The sequence below is a fragment of the Ziziphus jujuba genome, chromosome 4 (genome assembly GCF_031755915.1).
Source record: "Ziziphus jujuba cultivar Dongzao chromosome 4, ASM3175591v1".
Classification (NCBI taxonomy): domain Eukaryota; kingdom Viridiplantae; phylum Streptophyta; class Magnoliopsida; order Rosales; family Rhamnaceae; genus Ziziphus; species Ziziphus jujuba.
Window position 1 is genome coordinate 28,121,677 of NC_083382.1, and position 19,422 is coordinate 28,141,098.

Below are 19,422 nucleotides of genomic sequence, written 5' to 3' on the forward strand. Positions count from 1 at the left end.
TATTAATTAACATATAATATAATTTAAATATAGAAAAAAATGAACCCTTAAATGAATAAATGAATTAAAAAAATTAATTAAATATTATCATATCATTTGATAAACATTTTAGTTAACTCTAGCATTATTGATTAGAAAAAAAGACAAAAGGATTAAACTTTTTATTTCCAAAATAACTAATTTGGTAAAATTTAATTCAAATTCAAATTTTATAATTATTTTTCTACTTTTAGTATAAGACAATCAATATATATTTAAAAATATTTTAAATAAAATAAGAATATTTATCTTTTTTTTAAGCTTTTTAATATATATTTTTTCTTGAAATAAAAGAATAAATATTCCTATGAAATTAACAAAATAAATAAATAAATTATTCATATAAAATAGATATTCTTAATATAGAAAACATATTAAATAGTTAATCTTATAGAATAATTATTTTATTCCTTCTACATACCAAAGATTTTACAAATGCATCACTAAGATCTAGCCTTGAGGTTGGTTACCCTAATTTTATATTAAAATATCCAATTCATAATAGCTTTAGCTTATGACATAAAAATAAATAAATGAATAAATGATATCTTAGCTTATAGCTAGGACTAAAAAAAAGACAAATTCATGGTGATTATCTTGTCCGTTTATAGTTTTCCTTGATGAAGACTTGTAATGTTTATTGTTGAAATTCATTTTCTTCAAACAACTTCAAGGACGTTAAGTTTAATTTATTTCAATTTATACAGGATATATATATATATATATATATATTTTTTTTTTTGGGTGAAATGAATTCAATTAATTGCTTCATTATTAAAATGAATAGAAAGGAAATGATAAATAATGAAAGGGAAGGAAAGGAAATGGCTGCATTATCCCTATTTTAACTTATCTATTTTTTTATATTCAAATTTAATGGAAAAGGGTAGGAAAAGAAGATAATTTATTATAACTTTTAAATACTCGTGTCTACACTGGTGTGGAGGAATTCCTTTTAATTCCACAAAGCATATTATCATTGCTCGATTAAAATTTTTTAACTATTAAAATTAGTTTGTAGGACACATATATATTAAAATAATCAAATTTAATTATTGATTATTATATCTTTATGGAACTCACCATATAATTAGTAGACAAATAAAACTTTGACATATTATCAAAGTAAGGAAAAGTACCTTTACATTGGTGAGTAAACAAATATTTTTTCTTTCAAAATTATGTTCAATAGCAAATTGATTAAAATATTTTATATAGAAAGTATTTTTTTAAAAAATATAAACTTGATTGATTATTGTTATTATTTTCTCTATTTCCTTTCCAAATTATTAGTAATTATTTAAACAACAATTATTATAAATATATATGTATACGTATATGTAGAAATTAAAGGCTATAAATTTTTATATCCAAATTTTTTTTCAGAAGTGAAAGATATATGTATACGTATATACAACAGTCCTCAACAACCATAAATGTTCATTAAAAACTTTGCAATGTAGAAATTAAAGGCTATAAATTTTCCAACACTGCTCTACAAGGATAAGATGGTTAATTTGCAAAGTTATTATTTTTTTATAATAATCTCAAGTTCAGACCTTATCATTTTAATATAAAAAAAGATAAATAAAATTCCATCATACATTTGTCATATTATTCAGTAGACGATTGGTTACATCTACTATATAATCTATAATTATATATTAGTATAGTTTTGATTCGATATATTAGTATGGTTGGTATAGGGAATGTTATATATATGGTTGCTCCATCCTATTGTAAATGTGGAGAGCTTGTTTAGCAATGTGGTTGAAGTTTTGTACTTGTATCACAACCTTTCTTTAGCTTAAAGTATAGGTTTACAAAAATTGGAAGTTGAGATGAATTATGGTATGGTTGTTAATAACGTGCTCAATGGTATTAATCTTGTAACTTTCTTAGTCACCTAGGATGAAGAAACTAGCAGTTAATTTGGGTATAATAAAGTAACATTTTAGTTTCTATTTTTTATTTTTTTACTTAATTATGTGTAGCTTATTTATTTCAAATGTTGTTTAATATCCGTGTAAAGATAATTTAATGGTAAAATTCATGTTTTTTTTTATTTTTATTTTATTTTTTATATATAAGGTTATGAGTTTGAATAATTCTAGTAATAAAATAATTATTTTTTTAATATTAATATACACATACAATGATAATCAAATCTAAAGTATGGAAATTATCACTTTAGTCATTGCAATTTGGCTTATTATAGAAGAAAAAAAATCTTTCAATTGGTTGAATGTGTTTATTATTACTACTTGATAAAATGTTAAAAAATATATTTTAGAATAATAAATCGAAAAAGTACAAGTTTATTATAAAAAAAGGGACCAAATTACTTATTTTCACAATGATAAAATATAATTCCAATGGAATATCATTGAAAGAATTTTTTGTTTTATTAAAAGAAGATTCATTTAAACCTATACGGACTTTAAATATACAAAAACCACATATATAATTGCAAAAAGGAACCCTTTTTTTTTGTTTTTGGGGCCAAAACTTGACATAAAGTCATGAACATAGGAAGGTAATATTAAATATTTGAGTGGATTGATTGTAATATAGCAAATTGAAGTTTAGACTTTATACTGAAAAAACAGTTCATTCTTGTTCGTTTTCAAAATAAGCAATAATGCTAACCTAACTACATTTTCCCAGTTCTCTAAATCCCAACCACAAAACATTACCATATATCATCCATTAATTAACAAAGATATTTTAGGTTTTTCTCTCAAAAGTTGATTTTCGATTACTCCAAATCATTCCCATTCTTGTTCTCTTACTTTTCCTGTATCACACATTGAACTGTCTCATGTCCCATCAAAGAAACACTAGCATGGAAGTGGTAGTCACATTCACAGACCCCCATTGGCAAAGATGACTTCACCTCACGTGAGAAAAGTCTACCTTCACATGATCCATAAAATAATTTTCTTTTTTCCGGTATTTAATTTAATTAAAAAAATACACTCAAATTAAACTTTGTAGAAAGAAAAACAAATATATATATATATTTTTTTTGACATGATATTTTTTGGAAATAGTAATTCGTATATAATACATTAATACCAGAACATCCATTCCTGTCCTTTTCAAAAACCATTTTAAAGACAGTTCAGTGGACAGTGCGTGAAACGCGCTGAAGAAGAGATTGGTTTTCATTGTTTGAATACGACATTGTTTTGATACAACATGTCTGGTCAATCCGACTTTAAGAGGGTCGTACAATACAAGTTCTCGCACGTGTCGCTTAAAACTCTCTTCTATCTCTATTTCTCTCTGTCTCTCTGCCCCTCTCTCTCTATATATATTTTTATTGTTAGAAAAGTCTTTTCTTTCACTTGGTTCTTCGACTGCTCCATGTTCTTCTTCTCTCTGCTTGTTCGAGTTTGTTGGAGAGTGACAGAAAGAGAGAGATCGCAAAGAGTTATTTTTTGAAAGAGAGAAGAGAAAGTTTGTAGGAGGTAGAGAGAGAGAGAGAGAGAGAGAGAGAGAGAGTGAGTGGGTTATGTCAATGAAAGGAGAAGGGAAAATGGTATTGTCCAAAATGAAATGGATTGGTCTGGTTGGTCTTGTTCTTTCGGTTGTCTCTCTCTTCGTTCACTTTTTACTTGCTAGATTTACTGATGAAGGTATAGCAGACTACCAATCCACCATTACAATCTTTTCCCGACGATCCTTTGCTGAAGATTTATCGAGAACTGTAAGTTGCAACTTTGTCACTACCTTTCTTGTGGGTTTTTCTCTTCAGGTCTCTATGTTTCAAATGTTTGTGCAAAGTTCAAATTTTTAAGCCGATTCATTTCGCTGCTCTGGTTATTTTCCTTTGTTTTTTTTTTTCCTGGGTTGTAATTTTTAGTCTATTGCTTTCTCGCTTTGTTCCGATTTGTGGGCAAGATTCGTTCTTTGCAATAAAGTGGGGATACTAAGTTTTCAATTGGATTCCTGGGTTTTGGCTATGATGGGGGCTTTTTGGGACTTTTAGAAACTTTTTGAAGGAAACCCACATTGAACATTATGTTACTTAACCATGTGATTTCACCGTTGTGTTGTCTTTATACTACTGTCTCCTTTTTCTTTTCTTTTTTTCGTTATCTGTTTATGGATTCTTATCCCTTCTTTTCGCAATTTGTGGTGCAGAGTCCCTTGTATAGAAGGCTATGGGGTCCAGTAAGGCGGCTAGAATATTTGCATCCTGATGCAAATCCCAGAATATACTATCCTGGTTAAGCTTTCACATTCATCTTGCTAATGGATATTGTAGTATTTCAATGTATTTCATAGGCTTTGTGGTGGAAAATTTCTTGGTTAAATTCTCTGTGCTGCGAAGAAAAACTAGTTCTACCAAAATGTGGACGATAATATCTTGTCATATGTATTGCTGTGATGGATTGGTACTGAAATCTAAAAGGCTTGATTCTGTGAAAGTTTTGACCATTCTCGACAGTTTCTCCAAAATTTACGCTAAAGCACCTGAAAGCATAAGCAAGTCAAAGATGCAAACTACAATCATATATTTGGAAGAGCAACTCTGTTTCTTCATTGAATCCCCTTGAATATCGCATTCAATATATTCTTCCATTTACATATAATGATAGACATAGTCCACTGCTTTGTGAGTAGGGAGTTGAAAAGAACTAGCACCGGTTTTTATAATTCACTTATCCATAAAATTGTGCATTTTCTTTTTTTTTTTTTCTTTTTTTTTTTTTTAAAATTTTTAATTTTTATTATCTACTAATTTCTTTTTCTCGCTAAGACTCCTTTTTATGTAATGTGCGTATTACAGATCCGGTTCGACAAACAAATGGATTTATCTTTGTCCGAATCCAAGGAGGTTTCCATGAGATTAGGAATTCGGTGAGGCTTTCATGTTAAATTTGCCTGAACATCATTGCATTAATATACATGTATGTATGAATGTATCTATTTATCATGCAATACCAATCTATTTATTGTGCAATACCTTTTTGCTTTTCCAGATATCTGATGTGGTAGTAGTAGCACGGTTTCTGAATGCTACCTTAGTAATTCCTGAGATCCAATCCACCACTAGCAGTAAGGGAATCAGGTTGCTTTGCTTTGGACAATCATTACCAATTCAACTTAGTTTTTTGTTAACCTAAATCAATACATTTTTTTTACTTTTAATTATAATTTTGACCTCAATCTAATTAGTGCCTGTTTTTTATCAACTTATTGTGTTCTATGTTTTATGAAGTTCTCAGTTCAAGAGTTTTGCCTACCTTTACAATGAGGACCAGTTCATGGCGGCATTGGAAAAAGATGTCAAAGTTATAAAAACCCTTCCTAAGGATCTCAAAGGGCAAAGGAGGAAAAAGAACATTCCTGTGTTTAAAGTGCCTTACTCTGCTTCACCTTATTATTATCAGCACCATGTTCTCCCAGTGCTAAAGAGACATCTTGTGGTTGAACTAGTTGTGTCTGATGGTGGATGCTTGCAGGTAATGAATTATCGTGTCTGTTCTCGGTAACGTAACAGAAGTTGGACTAATCCACAGGCAAACTTTTGCAACCATTAGTAACCGCATATAATGTATTGGCATGTTTTTTGATCCCTTTCCATCATATCTCTGGGGTTTTGATGTTTTGACCTTTCTTTCCATTTTTTTTTCATAGCTAACAAGATCTTGTTGTTCCATGTATGCCATGTTCAAGATGTGATATTGTTATTTTTCTCAATTGTAGTCTTTCTTTCATGTGATATGGCTTTTCTTTATTTGATTCAGGCTATCCTTCCACCTGATCTTGAAGAGTACCAGAGGCTGAGATGTAGGGTTGCTTTTCATGCCCTTCGGTTTCGGCAGGAGATCCAGGAACTTGCTACCAAAATTTTACATCGGTCATTGATCAATCATCATTAACTCTCTCTCTCTCTCTCTATCTCTCTCTCTCTTTGTTAATTTCATGGTTTTTACTTATGATATTTTTAGGTTGCGGGATCCAGAACAGCCATTTATAGCATTTGACCCTGGAATGACTAGAGATGCATTAGCATACCATGGTTGTGCTGAACTCTTCCAGGTATTTTTTTTGTACTTCGGTAACATGGTTATTTATATGGGACTTGGAATCCACTGGGGTAGGAAAAAGGAGAGAGAAAAATCTTACATGTTTTCGAGGAATTTTAACCTTATAGAACATATATATTTTATTCTCATTTTTATGTTATGTCAGCCTCATCTAACAGTTTACTTATCCAAACAATGAGAACTCAAATGTTATATATATATATTATTTTTTTTTTCCTTCTCCCCTTTCCCATAATAGATTCCAAGTTCCCAACTGATCCTTAGCTTTTTGGAACTTTTTTCCAGCATTTGATATGTTTGTTTGTTCCTTTAATCTATTTCCTAGGATGTGCATACTGAACTTATTCAGCACAAAAGAGCTTGGATGATAAAGCGTGGAATTGTCAAGGGAAAGCTTTCGGTGAATACAGCAGCACAACGTCTTAAAGGTTCATGCCCACTAATGCCGGAAGAGGTACAAGATTACATGATGTTAATATTGTGCAGTAATACCTGACTTAAAAGTGGTTTCTTCTGTGATTTGATTAAGAGAAAGCCATTATGGAATTTGGAGAGTGGGAGGACTCCTAAATAAAATAAGAAAAGAAAATACAAGAAGCGGTGGAAATCTGGTTCTCTTAATTTAACAAAGACAGAATCGAAGGCTTTAAACTTAGAATTCAACTTGTTCAGCCTTTACACTGCAAAAACAGAAAATCAGGCTTGGGTGAACTCTGCGTAATTTGGAACTTATTTCACCATCTGATCCTCCATTGAACATTGTATACAGAATTTTTATGATCATATCTAAGCATTGGGGATGGAAAACTTTACTAATTTAATTCTGATATCTTCCATAACGGCAGCATAGATTTCCAACAGATAAAACTCTTTTATAATAAGAAATTACTAATCAGCACCTTTTTTTCATTAGCTATAGCAAGGGAAAATACTTAAAAGGACTATCTCTTAATAGAAACTAATTGAGCCTTCAATCTGATTCTCTTGGATTGCAACAGGTTGGTATTCTTCTTCGTGTGTATGGATATTCATGGGACACGATCATATACGTTTCTGGGGGTGAAGTCTTTGGCGGCCAAAGGACGTTGATTCCTCTTCGTGCAATGTTTGAGAATGTTGTGGATAGAACTTCCCTCAGCACTCCTTGGGAGCTCAGTAGGCTTTATGGATGTGAGGCTAACCTTGTAGACAGTCATCAGATTGCTCCACCTACAATTGAGAAAGAGATGAAGCTTGAAGCATGGAAAACTGCAGGTCCACGTCCACGCCCACTTCCACCTCCTCCAGCCCGACCAAAATCCTATAACATTGAAGGTTGGTGGGGTTGGGTGGCTGAGAGTGATAATGAGCCTGAGAGTACAGTTATGGAATTGAGGACCAATGCCCATAAATTACTATGGGAAGCCATTGACTATATAATATGCATTGAAGCTGATGTATTCATCCCAGGATTTGATCGTGATGGTAAGGGACATCCAAATTTCGCAAGCTTGGTAATGGGGCACCGGCTATATCAGTCGGCTGCATCAAAAACATACCGACCAGACAGGTAATTTTCTATATGTGGATGTTGTTTCTTTATGGTTTAGCTTTTTGGCATATATGGTGGCTTGTTAAAGGCTTTTACAAAATGCAAAAACAATTTTAGTTTTTTTTTTTTCCTCTCTTTTAAATATTACTTGATGTGTGATTTTCAATGGTTGTGGAGCTTCCTGCTATGGCATTTCTTGTGCTGTTTGTAAAATATATTTGTTTCCTGCCAATTTGGGTCAGCATAAAGTATTTTTTTTTGCTTACTGTATATTTCTTTTTCTGGTGTATTTTTGTCAACACAGAAAAGAAGTTGCTAAGCTTTTAGGCGAAATACGTGAGCACCTCTATCAAGCAAACAATACTTTGCTAACTTCAATTCGTAGACATTTGAGAAAGACATTGGTTGATGGATTGATTGAAGCATCAACAAAATCCAAGCCCCTATCTTTTATATCTCATCCACTCCCTGAATGTTCTTGCATGAGGCGTGGTTCTGCTGAAACATCAGCTCATGCTTCAAGTTCTAACCACTCCCAACTCCTGGATGCTCTCAAAGTTGTTCATCGGTGCCCCGTCTGGATGGACAATGATTTAATATCGCAGTCAAAAGAGAAAGAAAATGAAGAGGATTTTGACGAAGATGATTCCGCATCTGGATTGTTTTTCCAACGGAATGGTGGAACTGATGAAGGTGGAAGTGTAGAGTCGAATAACAAAGAAGAAGCTCCATTGGAGGATCAAGAAGAGCTTGAGGGTGGAGAAAGATAATGGAAAGCTAAAATGACTTGCAGGGTCAGTCTCTAAATTCTAAAAAGGGGTACTTTCATCAATGATAAAATTAACTTTGCTTATTCCTATAGACAGATTTGGAACCTCTGGCTTCACTTTCAACAGGAAGAATAGCATGGTGTCTCAGATTGCTTTCAGCTAAGCCTTTCTGATTCATCAGCTTTGGTATTATGTACCATTAGGTTCCAGCCCTTTTTAGGTAAATAAAAAAGAGAAAAATGATTTAACCCACCCATAACCAATTTTGATGCAGCTAACATGTGCTTTTCTGAAAATCATAGATTTGTTTATTCTCTTCTAGAAAACTTCTTTAATCTACCTATGTATGTTCTGACTTTGGAATTTTATGTAAAATGGTCAAGGGAAGAGCAATAATGATGTTCTCTCTTGATCCCCAGAATAATATCAATCAATTCTTTTTCTTTGTTCATATTAGTCATTTGGATGAACTACCAACCTAACTGTTAGCTCTGGAAGACCAGAGATTTGCGCAACAAAGCACCTTCCATATATTAATGCTTGTTTTGTGGGATGTATCAACAAATCAAAAAATATTGGGTCAATGAAAAAGAAATGTATTTGATAAATGGCATATAATAGCACTTTGTATTTTTTAGATTATCTCTAATGGATAAACTTGAAAAAAAAGATGCCTATCAGAAAAGATTTATTAGTCTTTGCTTTGCAAGAAACTATTTCATATAGCAAAAGCACCGGATAAAAGCATATGAATAAGAGTGAAAAAGAATGAATTTTTGTCCTTAAAAAGTTATAAATTCATTCTCAATTATTCACTTTCTAACTAAACAATTAAAAACGAAAAAAGTAATTTATTATTATTATTATTTTTTCAAAAGACGGTGAAGCCCAATCAAATTCTTATCAGATCCAGTAGTAAAGGCCCAATCAGAATTCCGTAATAATAATAAATAAATAAATAATGCATCCAATAGAAGCCGCACACCATTCCTGGAATAACCAAACAAAAAACGTCGCGTGACGATTAAAAGAGAAAACAGCAGTGAGTGCAGATTAGTGGAGATCACTATACAAGCGCATGTTAGCATTGACCAACACCGAAATTGAATAATAATGGGGAAAAAAGAATTATTAAAAAAATTTAATTATTAAACATAATTAACAATTAATTAATAAAATAATAATAAGTGGGTATTAAGGAGTGAAAAGGAACTCGTCTCCTAGGGCTCCATTGCAGTCCAACTGTACATTAACAATGCCAACAAAATAACTATAAACCCCCTCCCAAAAAAAAAAGAAAAAAATAAAAAAAAGAAAATAAAAGCAGAGTTTTTTTTCTCTCTCTCTCTCTCTCCAGACCCGTCGGAGCCATTTCGGACCTACCTCGTCGGAGCTTCGCATTTCCACCATCACTAATCAAGCTCTCAGCTTTTTCTCTCTCATCGTTTTCCAAGTACTAGCACTGTTTCTCTCTTTCTCTCTCATCGCTTTGGTGCTCAATTTTAAGTGTTTTTTTGGTTTTTTTATGGAAGATTGTTTTTTTTTTTGGCAGTTAAAGAGTGGCTGCTGGAGATGGTGAAGCCTTCGAAAGGTCACCATGAAGAATTAGAAGACGATGATGAAGTGCCTCATAGAGGTCTTTCTCTATCGCCCTCTTTGTATTTTGCATGTTTGTGTGTGTGTGTGTGTGTGTGTGTGTGTGTGTGTTTGTTTTGTATTTGTATGTGTATATATGTGTATATATATGTTTCTGACCGAGCGTAAAAAAACAAAAAATACATGTGTGTGAGAGAACCTAAACTCTGAGCTGGTTACTACTTGGGTTTCAAAATGGTTGATTTTTCATGGGTTGAATTGTTCTTTTGATTATTAATCAGCAAAAAAATTTAAAAAAATGTTTTTTTAATTATTAATCAGCAACAAATTTTTTAAAAAATAATAAAAAAATGTTGCTTCATTTTTTAACATGTTAATTTATTATAAGGGGGAATTTGGCAGTGAAGGTAGACGGGAAGAACAGGGAAAAGAATCGTTCCAAGCATTCAGAAACTGAGCAGCGTAGAAGAAGCAAAATTAATGAGAGGCGAGCTCTCTACCTATAACTATCGTTTCTATTTGTTGTTACTCGCATATTCTGGATTTTGTTTGTCTTTGAACCAAGTGTTTTAACCTTAATTTCAAAGTTATTAAGTGTTGTTTAACATTGATAATGGATTTTCCCAATCTGTTAACCCGTCACTTGAAAATTGTTGCATGGCATGGTGATATTTGTTGTACAAAAATTTGATTTTTCTTTGTTTTTGATTTTTTTTGGGTGGTTACTTGAGTTGTAATGTTTATATCTTGTGGTCTCTTTGTTCTTCTTCTTTAGTACTAGGAGAAATATATTGCATGGTTATCTGACATTGTAAAGAGTACTTGACACTGTTGGGATATTTTTCTAGTTAGAAATGTCCTGCTGTTGAAGCAAGGGCAGCAGTATTTTGGAGAGTTTTCAGTCATTTTTTCCCCCCTATATGAGCGTATGTCGCTAGCTTTGGTTTCTAAAATTCTGTATGCTATTAATTTTGTTGTAAAAAAATTTTGAAGGGTAAGTAGCGGGCTGAATTAGTATTGTTATTCTTATCATATATTTGACTTTATGCATCTGAAGGGACAGTATCTATAACTATAAATTTTATAATCTTTTTTTCCTCTAGCTTTTATTATTTTTTCAGTTCTTATTTGTTGTCACATTAAGTTTTGAGTGTTGGTTTCATCGAAGTTTTGTTTTAAAATCTGTTGTATCCTCCTTTGCTGCTTAATATGCCATGGGCATCTTTTTTTGTTTAATAGCACCTGACGTTCTTTGTGCAGATTTCAGATTTTGAGGGATCTCATACCTCAAGATGATCAAAAAAAAGATAAGGCTTCATTCTTGTTGGAGGTATTCATCTGCCAATATTCTACTCGTTTATTGCTAGAATTTCATTCCCATTATTTATATACAAATATATATGTATGTATTTTTTGTATATGTGCAGGTTATAGAGTACATTCGGTTCTTACAGGAGAAGTTAAATATGTATGAGGGATCATACCCAGGATGGAGTTCAGAACCAACAAAATTGACACCATGGGTAATTATTGTACAGAGTGGCATGCACATGTTATTGCGTTGAAGATTTCGTCCTTTTGCCTGGATTGTTTTATGTTAGTTTTAGCTTGTAATATTAATGCTATATTATTTTGACACCTGGAAATGAGATGTGTGGATAGAATATATATGTTCGTAAGGTGTTTGATTGTCATCCGTTAATGCAGGTATGTTTGACGGGAGATAGAATAACCAAAATTAAGACCAAAACTAAGTTTGACACCTTTCATGAAGATACATGCTTGCTTGTAGTTTCAACATCTAGTCATTTAAGTTTGATAGCGCTGCTTACTGATTTATGTTGCTAGTTACCTTTAGTTGTTATTGTTTAGAGCATGAAATGTTTAACATTTTCTGTTTCATTGCCTGTGAATAAATTAAAATAACACTTATCTGTCTTACTTCTTTGCATATCGGTTGAGTGTTTATTTCAAATTGGATTTTGTTCCATATAGAAAAATTGGTAATTATGGTGAAGACTCAGAATCAAAGGTCAGGTACTTGGTATATGCAAGCTTGCATGTTGACAGCTATGAAACAGGCTGTTGCAAATGCTTTGGCATATCTTTGCTGATATAAACTACTTTTGTCCAGAAGTAGGTTTATTTATACTTTTCCTTTTTAAAAAGTACCTTTTGTAATTTGTAACTTGACTTGTGGGCCCGTTTAGATTTTAGGAGTATGCTTCTGATTTTACTAACAGGGAAAAGGGGAAATAATTTCCCTTCTGAGAAACCTTCTGAGAAAATGCATACACGTTATTTGACATTCCTAGAAAGGATTGATAGAACAGAAGCATGGTTGTGCTTCCTGTTTTATGTAATTTAGAATACAGCTTTAAGTCTCTGACTAAATAAATATGATTGTTTGCATATTGACTATAATCCTTATAATGGTAACTTGTTGATGCTTTGTTATTTTTTTTTCCAACAGAGAAATCAACATGGTCCCACTCCCACGGAAAGTTTTGTGGATCACCCTCAAGTTATAAAGAGTGATTCTGGTCTCCAGAATAATGTTTCTGTCTCTCCATCAATGCTCTGCAATGCACCAAACTTAGTTGAAACTGAGCTGGGCTCTACAGTGGTTTACAAATCACTGGATCACCTGCCCGGGTCAGCTGGTCAGGTCGCTCCTCTCAATGTGCAGCAGCCAATTTTTGACTCTATTGGGAGGGGCGGTGTGCCTACACAGCCATTGCAGGAATCTGTATCTGATGCTGTTAACATTGATTTGCAACCCCAACAGCCTGAGTTATGGTCGGGTAGACATACAACTGACTGTTCTGTTTTAAACAATACACCAAATTTTCAGGAGAAAAGTAGATCTGTTAGCATTTCAAGCGCTTATTCTAAAGGGTGAGCATCTGCAAAGAGGTTACAATATTTTTCTACATGGGTTGCCAGTGGTGCAATTTTCCCATTATTGTTTTCTTATGAGTCAAAAGTACTAGTTATTCTTACCTAGGAACTTGAATGTTGAACTATTTTTTGCAATGGTGTGGTCCTACATTTGGAATAGGAATTTATTGTTCAATTTCTTCAGGATGGTTAAAATGGTTTTCCATGCAGAATTATATGCTAATATATGATTATCATGATGTTGAGCAGGATACTGGATACCCTGACACAAGCGCTGCGATCTTCAGGTATGGATTTGTCACAGGCCAGCATCTCAGTGCAAATTGATGTTGGGAATGGGGCAGATAATGGAGTGACTTCTATGGCATCCAGTTCAAAGGTTTTTCAAGAATCTTCAACTGAATTTATAAAAGCTCCTTCATAATAGCTCTCCTATGTACCTTCCATGTTGCAGGGATATAGAGAGTAGAAATTTAGGATGCTGGTAGTTTGTCCTATTTTCATAGGTCTCAAGATTAGGACTTACGAATCTGATAGAACTTATATATTAATTATTGTTTGTCCAGGATCATGTGAACCAAACAATGAACAGTCAAGTAATGGCGCATACCCAAGTGACCAGCTCCAGTGATCAATTTGAACAAGCTCATAAGCGGCTCAGAACAGAAGAAAACTAGTGTATTATTCTAGTTTCCCATTTTTCCTGCTAGTCTATTTATTTTACTTTCTATTATTATTATTTTTTGTTTTTTTTTTATATGGGGTGGTTCTGGGGGAGGAGAGATTTTGTGGGTCATTTTTTTTCAATGTCATGGTCCACAGACAACTAGATCTTTGATTAATTGTACATGTTTATGCTCTGAATGGGTTATCTTAGAAGAAAGTTTCAGTTATTCATCTGTTTGGACCCTGAAATTCAGAGAGAGAACTCCATGCATAGCGTATGTTGAGAAGCAACTTTCACATTCCTAATAATTTTTCTTGCCATGATCTGTTGTTCTCTGAGTCTTTCTCTGTGTTATCAATCAGTATGTCAGATTTTAGAATGATGGTTGCTTTGCTAGACCTGAATTGAAAGAAGCCATCTGGTCAACATTCTTGCTGAAAGTTGCATGCAAGGGCATAATGGTACTTGCAGAACTTATAGTTCGATAACTTATCATTTGCCACAATGAGTTTTAAGAGGCAGGAAACCAGCTATGCACACAAGAAGCTGGTGATTGTCCAATAAAAACACTTGCCCTTTTTTGTTCATAGTTCAAGTCTGTTTTTCATTCTTTTCCTGTGCAGCATTCTGGCATGGTGGAAAACGTGTGATCTCCTTCTTTTTCTGTCTTTCTTTTCAAAACAAAAAAATAATAATAAAAAAATGTATTGTTCAAACGTAGTGGTTAATAGGCGCTGGACACCTTATAAGGTTAAGAAAATTATATTATTGCTTGTTAATACAATAAATCAAAATTTGATTTGCGTGACGTTAAAAATTTTAGTGTTCAGAATGGCAATTAGTGAAACTTATTCCCATAGAAAAAGAAAGTGAAAAAAAGCCTGAAACTTAGCATCATTACAATGGCTTTGGAATTTAATAATTTTGTAAATTAAAGTAGGAGAAAAAATTAGTATAAAAACCGAGTAATTCATAGAAGACATTCTACTTAATTCCATTACATTTTCTCAATCCGATCAATTATCTTCTGAACAAGTATCACTAAACATTAATAGTTACAACAATATGAACTCTGTAACATAAGACATAAAAGGGATTATTTAAGTATTTCACTAACTTGCTATTTTAATTAAACTCCATGAGAACTTCGAAATTTCAACCTCCCATTTCAATGGTGTCATTGGTGGTTTGCTGTGAGAGCAAGTTTGGAATCCCAAAGTAGTTAACCCAGATGGTAAGTATTAGCAACCCAAAAGCTAGTTCCTTAATTGCGAGAGTTTTCTTGGATCACCCACAAACAAACAAAAAAATTTTCTTGGATCAGTCAAAAAAAGCTCTCTTGGATCATTCACCTTTACCTCTCAACCACCGCAATTTTCTGATTGTTATTTTGTTAATTGGCATCTTTCTCTGTATCCCACCAAAAGAACCTTGGGATTTCAAAATTATGGACTTTGAATAGAATAATATCATCTGCTCGTTTTCGAGTATACCAAACGGCATATACCAAAAAAAATATGGTATACCACTTGGCAATAATTTTGGGATCATAACTTTACAATTTTATTTTTTTTTTGAATTTTTTCACATCCCAAAAAAAAGAATATACATTTTATAACATAATATGTATCATCATGTAATGACAACTAGAAAAACTTGAGGATATGCAAGGTATTGTCACCTAACAAACTAATAAATATGATATTTTGTTGTTTGTTAACCCCACAATGAAAATGCTTTTGGACGCTTATGGGTATTATGTTGTCCAGGTGCCTAACAGTAGTCCAGGACCACCAATAAAGATTAAACTTGCAAAATATAGTATTTCTACCTGCAATAAAATTGTCTTGTAGTTGGCATATAGACTGCCAAGTACAATGATAATGTTGCAGTCCAAAAAATAATAATAAATAGATAAACTAAAACGAAGTACATGGACAAGTAAATTATCCAAGAATTCTAGCATTGAGAAATGAGGTATTTACTCTTCATATGTGGCTGCTTTCCTAGTGACATTGAAATAGAATTATATTTTACTAAATGAAAAAAAATTATTAAAAATTATGAACAAATATTAACAATTTGCAATTTTCAATATGAAAAGAGCATTTCAAGCACCTTGTTGTAGGAAACAGCTGCTGAAGTAAAATTTTTGATTCAATTAACCATTAGATCTTAATGGTTCATCATCTAGCAATTGCAAACACTCATGGGGATTGGAGTAGAAATAATCTTCTTCTTTTGGTCTACCCGGAATAGCTACTCTTTTCTTTGGACTTCCAATTCGATTTCTATGTGCTTCCTTCACAAAACGAGACAACATATCCCATTGAAGTTCCCCATTTTGATATTTATCAACTAAACGAATCAGAAGCTTTCTGTTTGGTAAAATGGTCTTCTTGAAACCCAAGAATCTGAAATATGAACAAAAAGCCAAACACATAAATTTAAAATTTGTGTGAAGTGAGAATTGGGTTGTTAAAAATGTATATAATATTGATACCTTCGATGGCCTTCAACAACTTTGGCCATGTTCCCATCATAAGTAGGAATAAACATATCACTCTCTAGGGACACCAGATAATCCAATGCTGCCATTTGGGAGGAGTGGTTCTGGAAAAACCTCAAATCTGAGGAATCCAACAGGGTTTCTTTTCTGACCTGTTCATATAATATTAAATCAAATTTTCAACTGAATATTAATTTTTAAAGATCGCTTTAACTTACATTCAACTAACCAGATTAGGAAAAGCAGTTGTTAGAGATTGCTTTAACTTCATTCAACTAACCAGATTAGGAAAAGCAGCCTCCAAATTTGCCATTCTTCTTTGTCCACCATATATTTCTCCAGCAGCAATATAGATTTGAACAGTGTGATCCAATCCCAAGGAACTCAATAATATAGCAGTTTCCTCAGGTGTCAACGGGCAAGAACCTTCTTTCCTCTTCAACTCGGAATTTATAACTTTGTCTTTCCATAATTTGTTATCATATCTAACAATTTTTTGATATCTTGTAATTAGCATAAGGTTATTCAACCAGTTTATTAAATGGATAAAAGAAATTATATATATATATATATATTTATATGACCTAAGTGTTACCTCATTTTTGTAAGCACTTTTACTTCTTCATTGTTGCAGCCATGGCTGCAGCCAGAGAAAGACAGCATGTCCATTTCATATCTAAGATGGAGGGCTAGAAAAGGACCCTTTTCTCTCAAAATATTGATGACCTTCTTACCCAATTCTTCAATCTGTGGTGTAAATCTTAATCCATTGTAATTTACCCGGCAACGCAGCCTTTGAAGTTCCATAGGCAGTCCATTATTAGCTAGTCTTGCATCTGTTTTGTTGAAATGCACAATTTTGTACTTTTTCAGCAGAGGTAGAATCTGTTGGACAAGCAATCATTTTTTTAAGGATTAGTTTCATTATTGGCAGGGATTGTCACATAGCAGAAAATTGAAAATACTTATTGTTCTAGCGCCAGACCTCATTAATGTAGTAGGAAACGTTAGACCAACTAACAGGTGGCAGGGAATAAAACTTCCCCAATTCAACTCTTTTCTTGAGCTTTGGAGGCAATTCCTTCAATATCCTAACCTCATCTCTCAATGATGTAATGAAATGATCAACATCAAAAATGTCCTGAAACTCACTGCCATATGAAAGGGATATATGCTTAGAAAGAAATATTGAAAAATGAGGCCATTTAATATTGAAATTCTTTATACAAAAATATAGTTACCTTTTATCAGCCCAAAATGAATTCTTATCGAGCTGAGGAACAATAAGAGTAACATTTAAGTGTCTGGCTATGGTAACCATATCACAGATCTGCAGGAATGCAGAAAGAAACTTAAGTGAAACCGGAGAAGAAATAGCTTCAAAAATTATGACAGCTTCAAAAACCATGTGGTAAGGGATAGGGGAAGGCAATAGTGTCATATAATTGGTAATGCAAGTAGAGTTGCTAAGCTAAATTTCTCACCGCTGCTCGCATTTGATTGAGTCCTCCATTGCAAGAAACCATGAGATAACCATTATTCTTGTAAATCCCTGAAAAAAATGAAAAACACCATCAAATTCAGAATTGAAAATCATATTCAACCACCCATTAGAGAGGGAAAAAAAAAAAAAAAAAAAAAAAGAGAGAACCCCAATTACTCAAAAAAGCTAAATGACCAATGAGTCAAAAACAGAATAACAAGTTCTGGATTCCATAGATTTTGGACCCCCATGAATAAAGGGAAACGGATAAAAAAGAGTTAGAATCATATGGAAAATTAATAAAAACCAAAAGTTTTCTTTTATGATCAGCAGGTTAGAAAAGATTAAAAAGAGAAATGAAAAGAAAAAAAGCAATGAAAGACTCACTCTTTGGCGGGAGAACAAGTTTGGGAGGAATTGAAGACGGTTCAGGCAACTGGGACAAATTCTGATGATGATTGAAACAAGAAGGCCAACCCTTTAACAATCTCAGGCTCCATAATTCACCAAGCGCCATTAGATGGACAGCACAAGTCCAGATGACCATAGTGGTAACCGCCCGAATCATCCACATCTTCATCATCGAATTTGGAGAACTAGTTGTACAAGTGTTTGATTTCTCACCCTTGCTTAAAAGCTTTATTCCAATCTCTTCCTCAGATACATTGTGAAACGCAAACACCATTCCTCTGATTCCCACTCTTAGCAGTTTGAAAAAAACTCTCTCTCAGAACTTGAAGAATACAATGCTTCTTCAAATTCTGCAGACATGAGCGAGCTATATTTACATATAATATATATATATATATATATTCTATATTTTTTCTTAATACTAAGAAACCAACTCTCTAAGCCAAAAACCCAAGTGTAGAAGGCAGAGAATGAAAGAAACAGAGGCACAGATACTTGGGTTTTAATAGCAAAACTGAAACTGTAAAGCCCTGTAATTAAGGTTCAAGAGACGTAAAAGTTACCGTCTCTTCACTTTGGATTTTTTTTTTTTTTCTCTTCTATTTTCTTAGTATATTTATAGTTATTATATAAAATACATAGGATCCTTGTTACATTTAAATTCTTTATTATTAATATTATTGTTAAAGTCTATCCTAATAATATCCAGTGATAAGATTTTAACATTAAAAATAAAAATTTACAACTTTCTGTTATAAGTCAAAGATTTTAGATATTATATATGATCGACTAACTATTTATTTATTTATTATTATTGTTATTTTTTTTTTTTTGGCTCAGTATCATCGTAAAACCATAGCTATTGCATTGTGTGCTGTATTTGACTCATATGGAATATTAGTTTAAATTCAAACAAAATGAAATTAAATTACTTTTTTTTTTTTCTTGAACAAATTGAGTATTCACAATCATAATTTAGAAAAATTAACAAAAACTATAAAGAAAATTGGCATGTCAAGTACGGTGATTCCTTATTAATTTGTGATTTTTTATTCAAATATATATTTTACCATTTTTGCACAAGTTTCAAGAATTATATGACATGTGTATACAATCATTAATCTTCGATGTCCAAAAAAAGATCATTAATTTTTAATTCATTGAATAATATTTACAAATACGAATTCTCCAATAATTCAAAATAAATATAATATATATTTTCTTTCAATTTTAAACATGCACCAAAATTATGGTGACTGAATTATGAGGATGCTAGTATGAGTGGTATTATAGTTTTCTTTTTCACTTGTAAAACCCTCCCATCTTCAAATATATATATATATATTTGCCCACGGTTTGCAGGTAGAAAGATATGGATTTTTTTTTTTTTTTTTGGGACGAAAGTGGAAAGATATGGTTAGTTACTATGCATTAAGAATTGATGAGATACTCA

General features: G+C 32.4%; 3 protein-coding genes across 4 annotated transcripts; 2 read left to right on the top strand and 1 right to left on the bottom strand.

The window, feature by feature from the left end:
• The first annotated feature begins 3,345 nt into the window (after positions 1–3,345).
• On the top strand, positions 3,346–8,853 carry LOC107416285 (O-fucosyltransferase 27). The gene is made up of 10 exons (XM_016024768.4): positions 3,346–3,751; positions 4,189–4,273; positions 4,838–4,908; positions 5,031–5,119; positions 5,270–5,513; positions 5,799–5,911; positions 6,003–6,093; positions 6,427–6,555; positions 7,100–7,650; positions 7,937–8,853. The coding sequence occupies exons 1-10, from the start codon at positions 3,557–3,559 to the stop codon at positions 8,400–8,402; spliced, it is 2,034 nt and encodes a 677-aa protein (XP_015880254.1). The 5' UTR covers positions 3,346–3,556; the 3' UTR covers positions 8,403–8,853.
• Positions 8,854–9,613: 760 nt separating this feature from the next.
• Positions 9,614–13,889, top strand: LOC107416279 (transcription factor BIM3). Of its 2 annotated transcripts, none has more exons than XM_016024757.4 (8): positions 9,614–9,855; positions 9,955–10,038; positions 10,401–10,485; positions 11,259–11,328; positions 11,426–11,521; positions 12,472–12,896; positions 13,149–13,278; positions 13,466–13,889. In XM_016024757.4, the coding sequence occupies exons 2-8, from the start codon at positions 9,975–9,977 to the stop codon at positions 13,574–13,576; spliced, it is 981 nt and encodes a 326-aa protein (XP_015880243.2). In that variant the 5' UTR covers positions 9,614–9,855; positions 9,955–9,974; the 3' UTR covers positions 13,577–13,889. The 2 variants fall into 2 exon arrangements, with proteins under 2 accessions (XP_015880243.2, XP_015880244.2); XM_016024758.4 differs by having other exon boundaries at positions 10,406–10,485.
• A 1,597-nt stretch (positions 13,890–15,486) lies between these two features.
• On the bottom strand, positions 15,487–18,524 carry LOC107416281 (rhamnogalacturonan I rhamnosyltransferase 1). Its single transcript, XM_016024762.4, has 8 exons — positions 17,946–18,524; positions 17,560–17,627; positions 17,317–17,405; positions 17,061–17,226; positions 16,671–16,960; positions 16,356–16,560; positions 16,070–16,227; positions 15,487–15,980 (listed from the first exon to the last, which is right to left on the bottom strand). The coding sequence occupies exons 1-8, from the start codon at positions 18,241–18,243 to the stop codon at positions 15,728–15,730; spliced, it is 1,527 nt and encodes a 508-aa protein (XP_015880248.3). The 5' UTR covers positions 18,244–18,524; the 3' UTR covers positions 15,487–15,727.
• Positions 18,525–19,422: the final 898 nt, after the last annotated feature.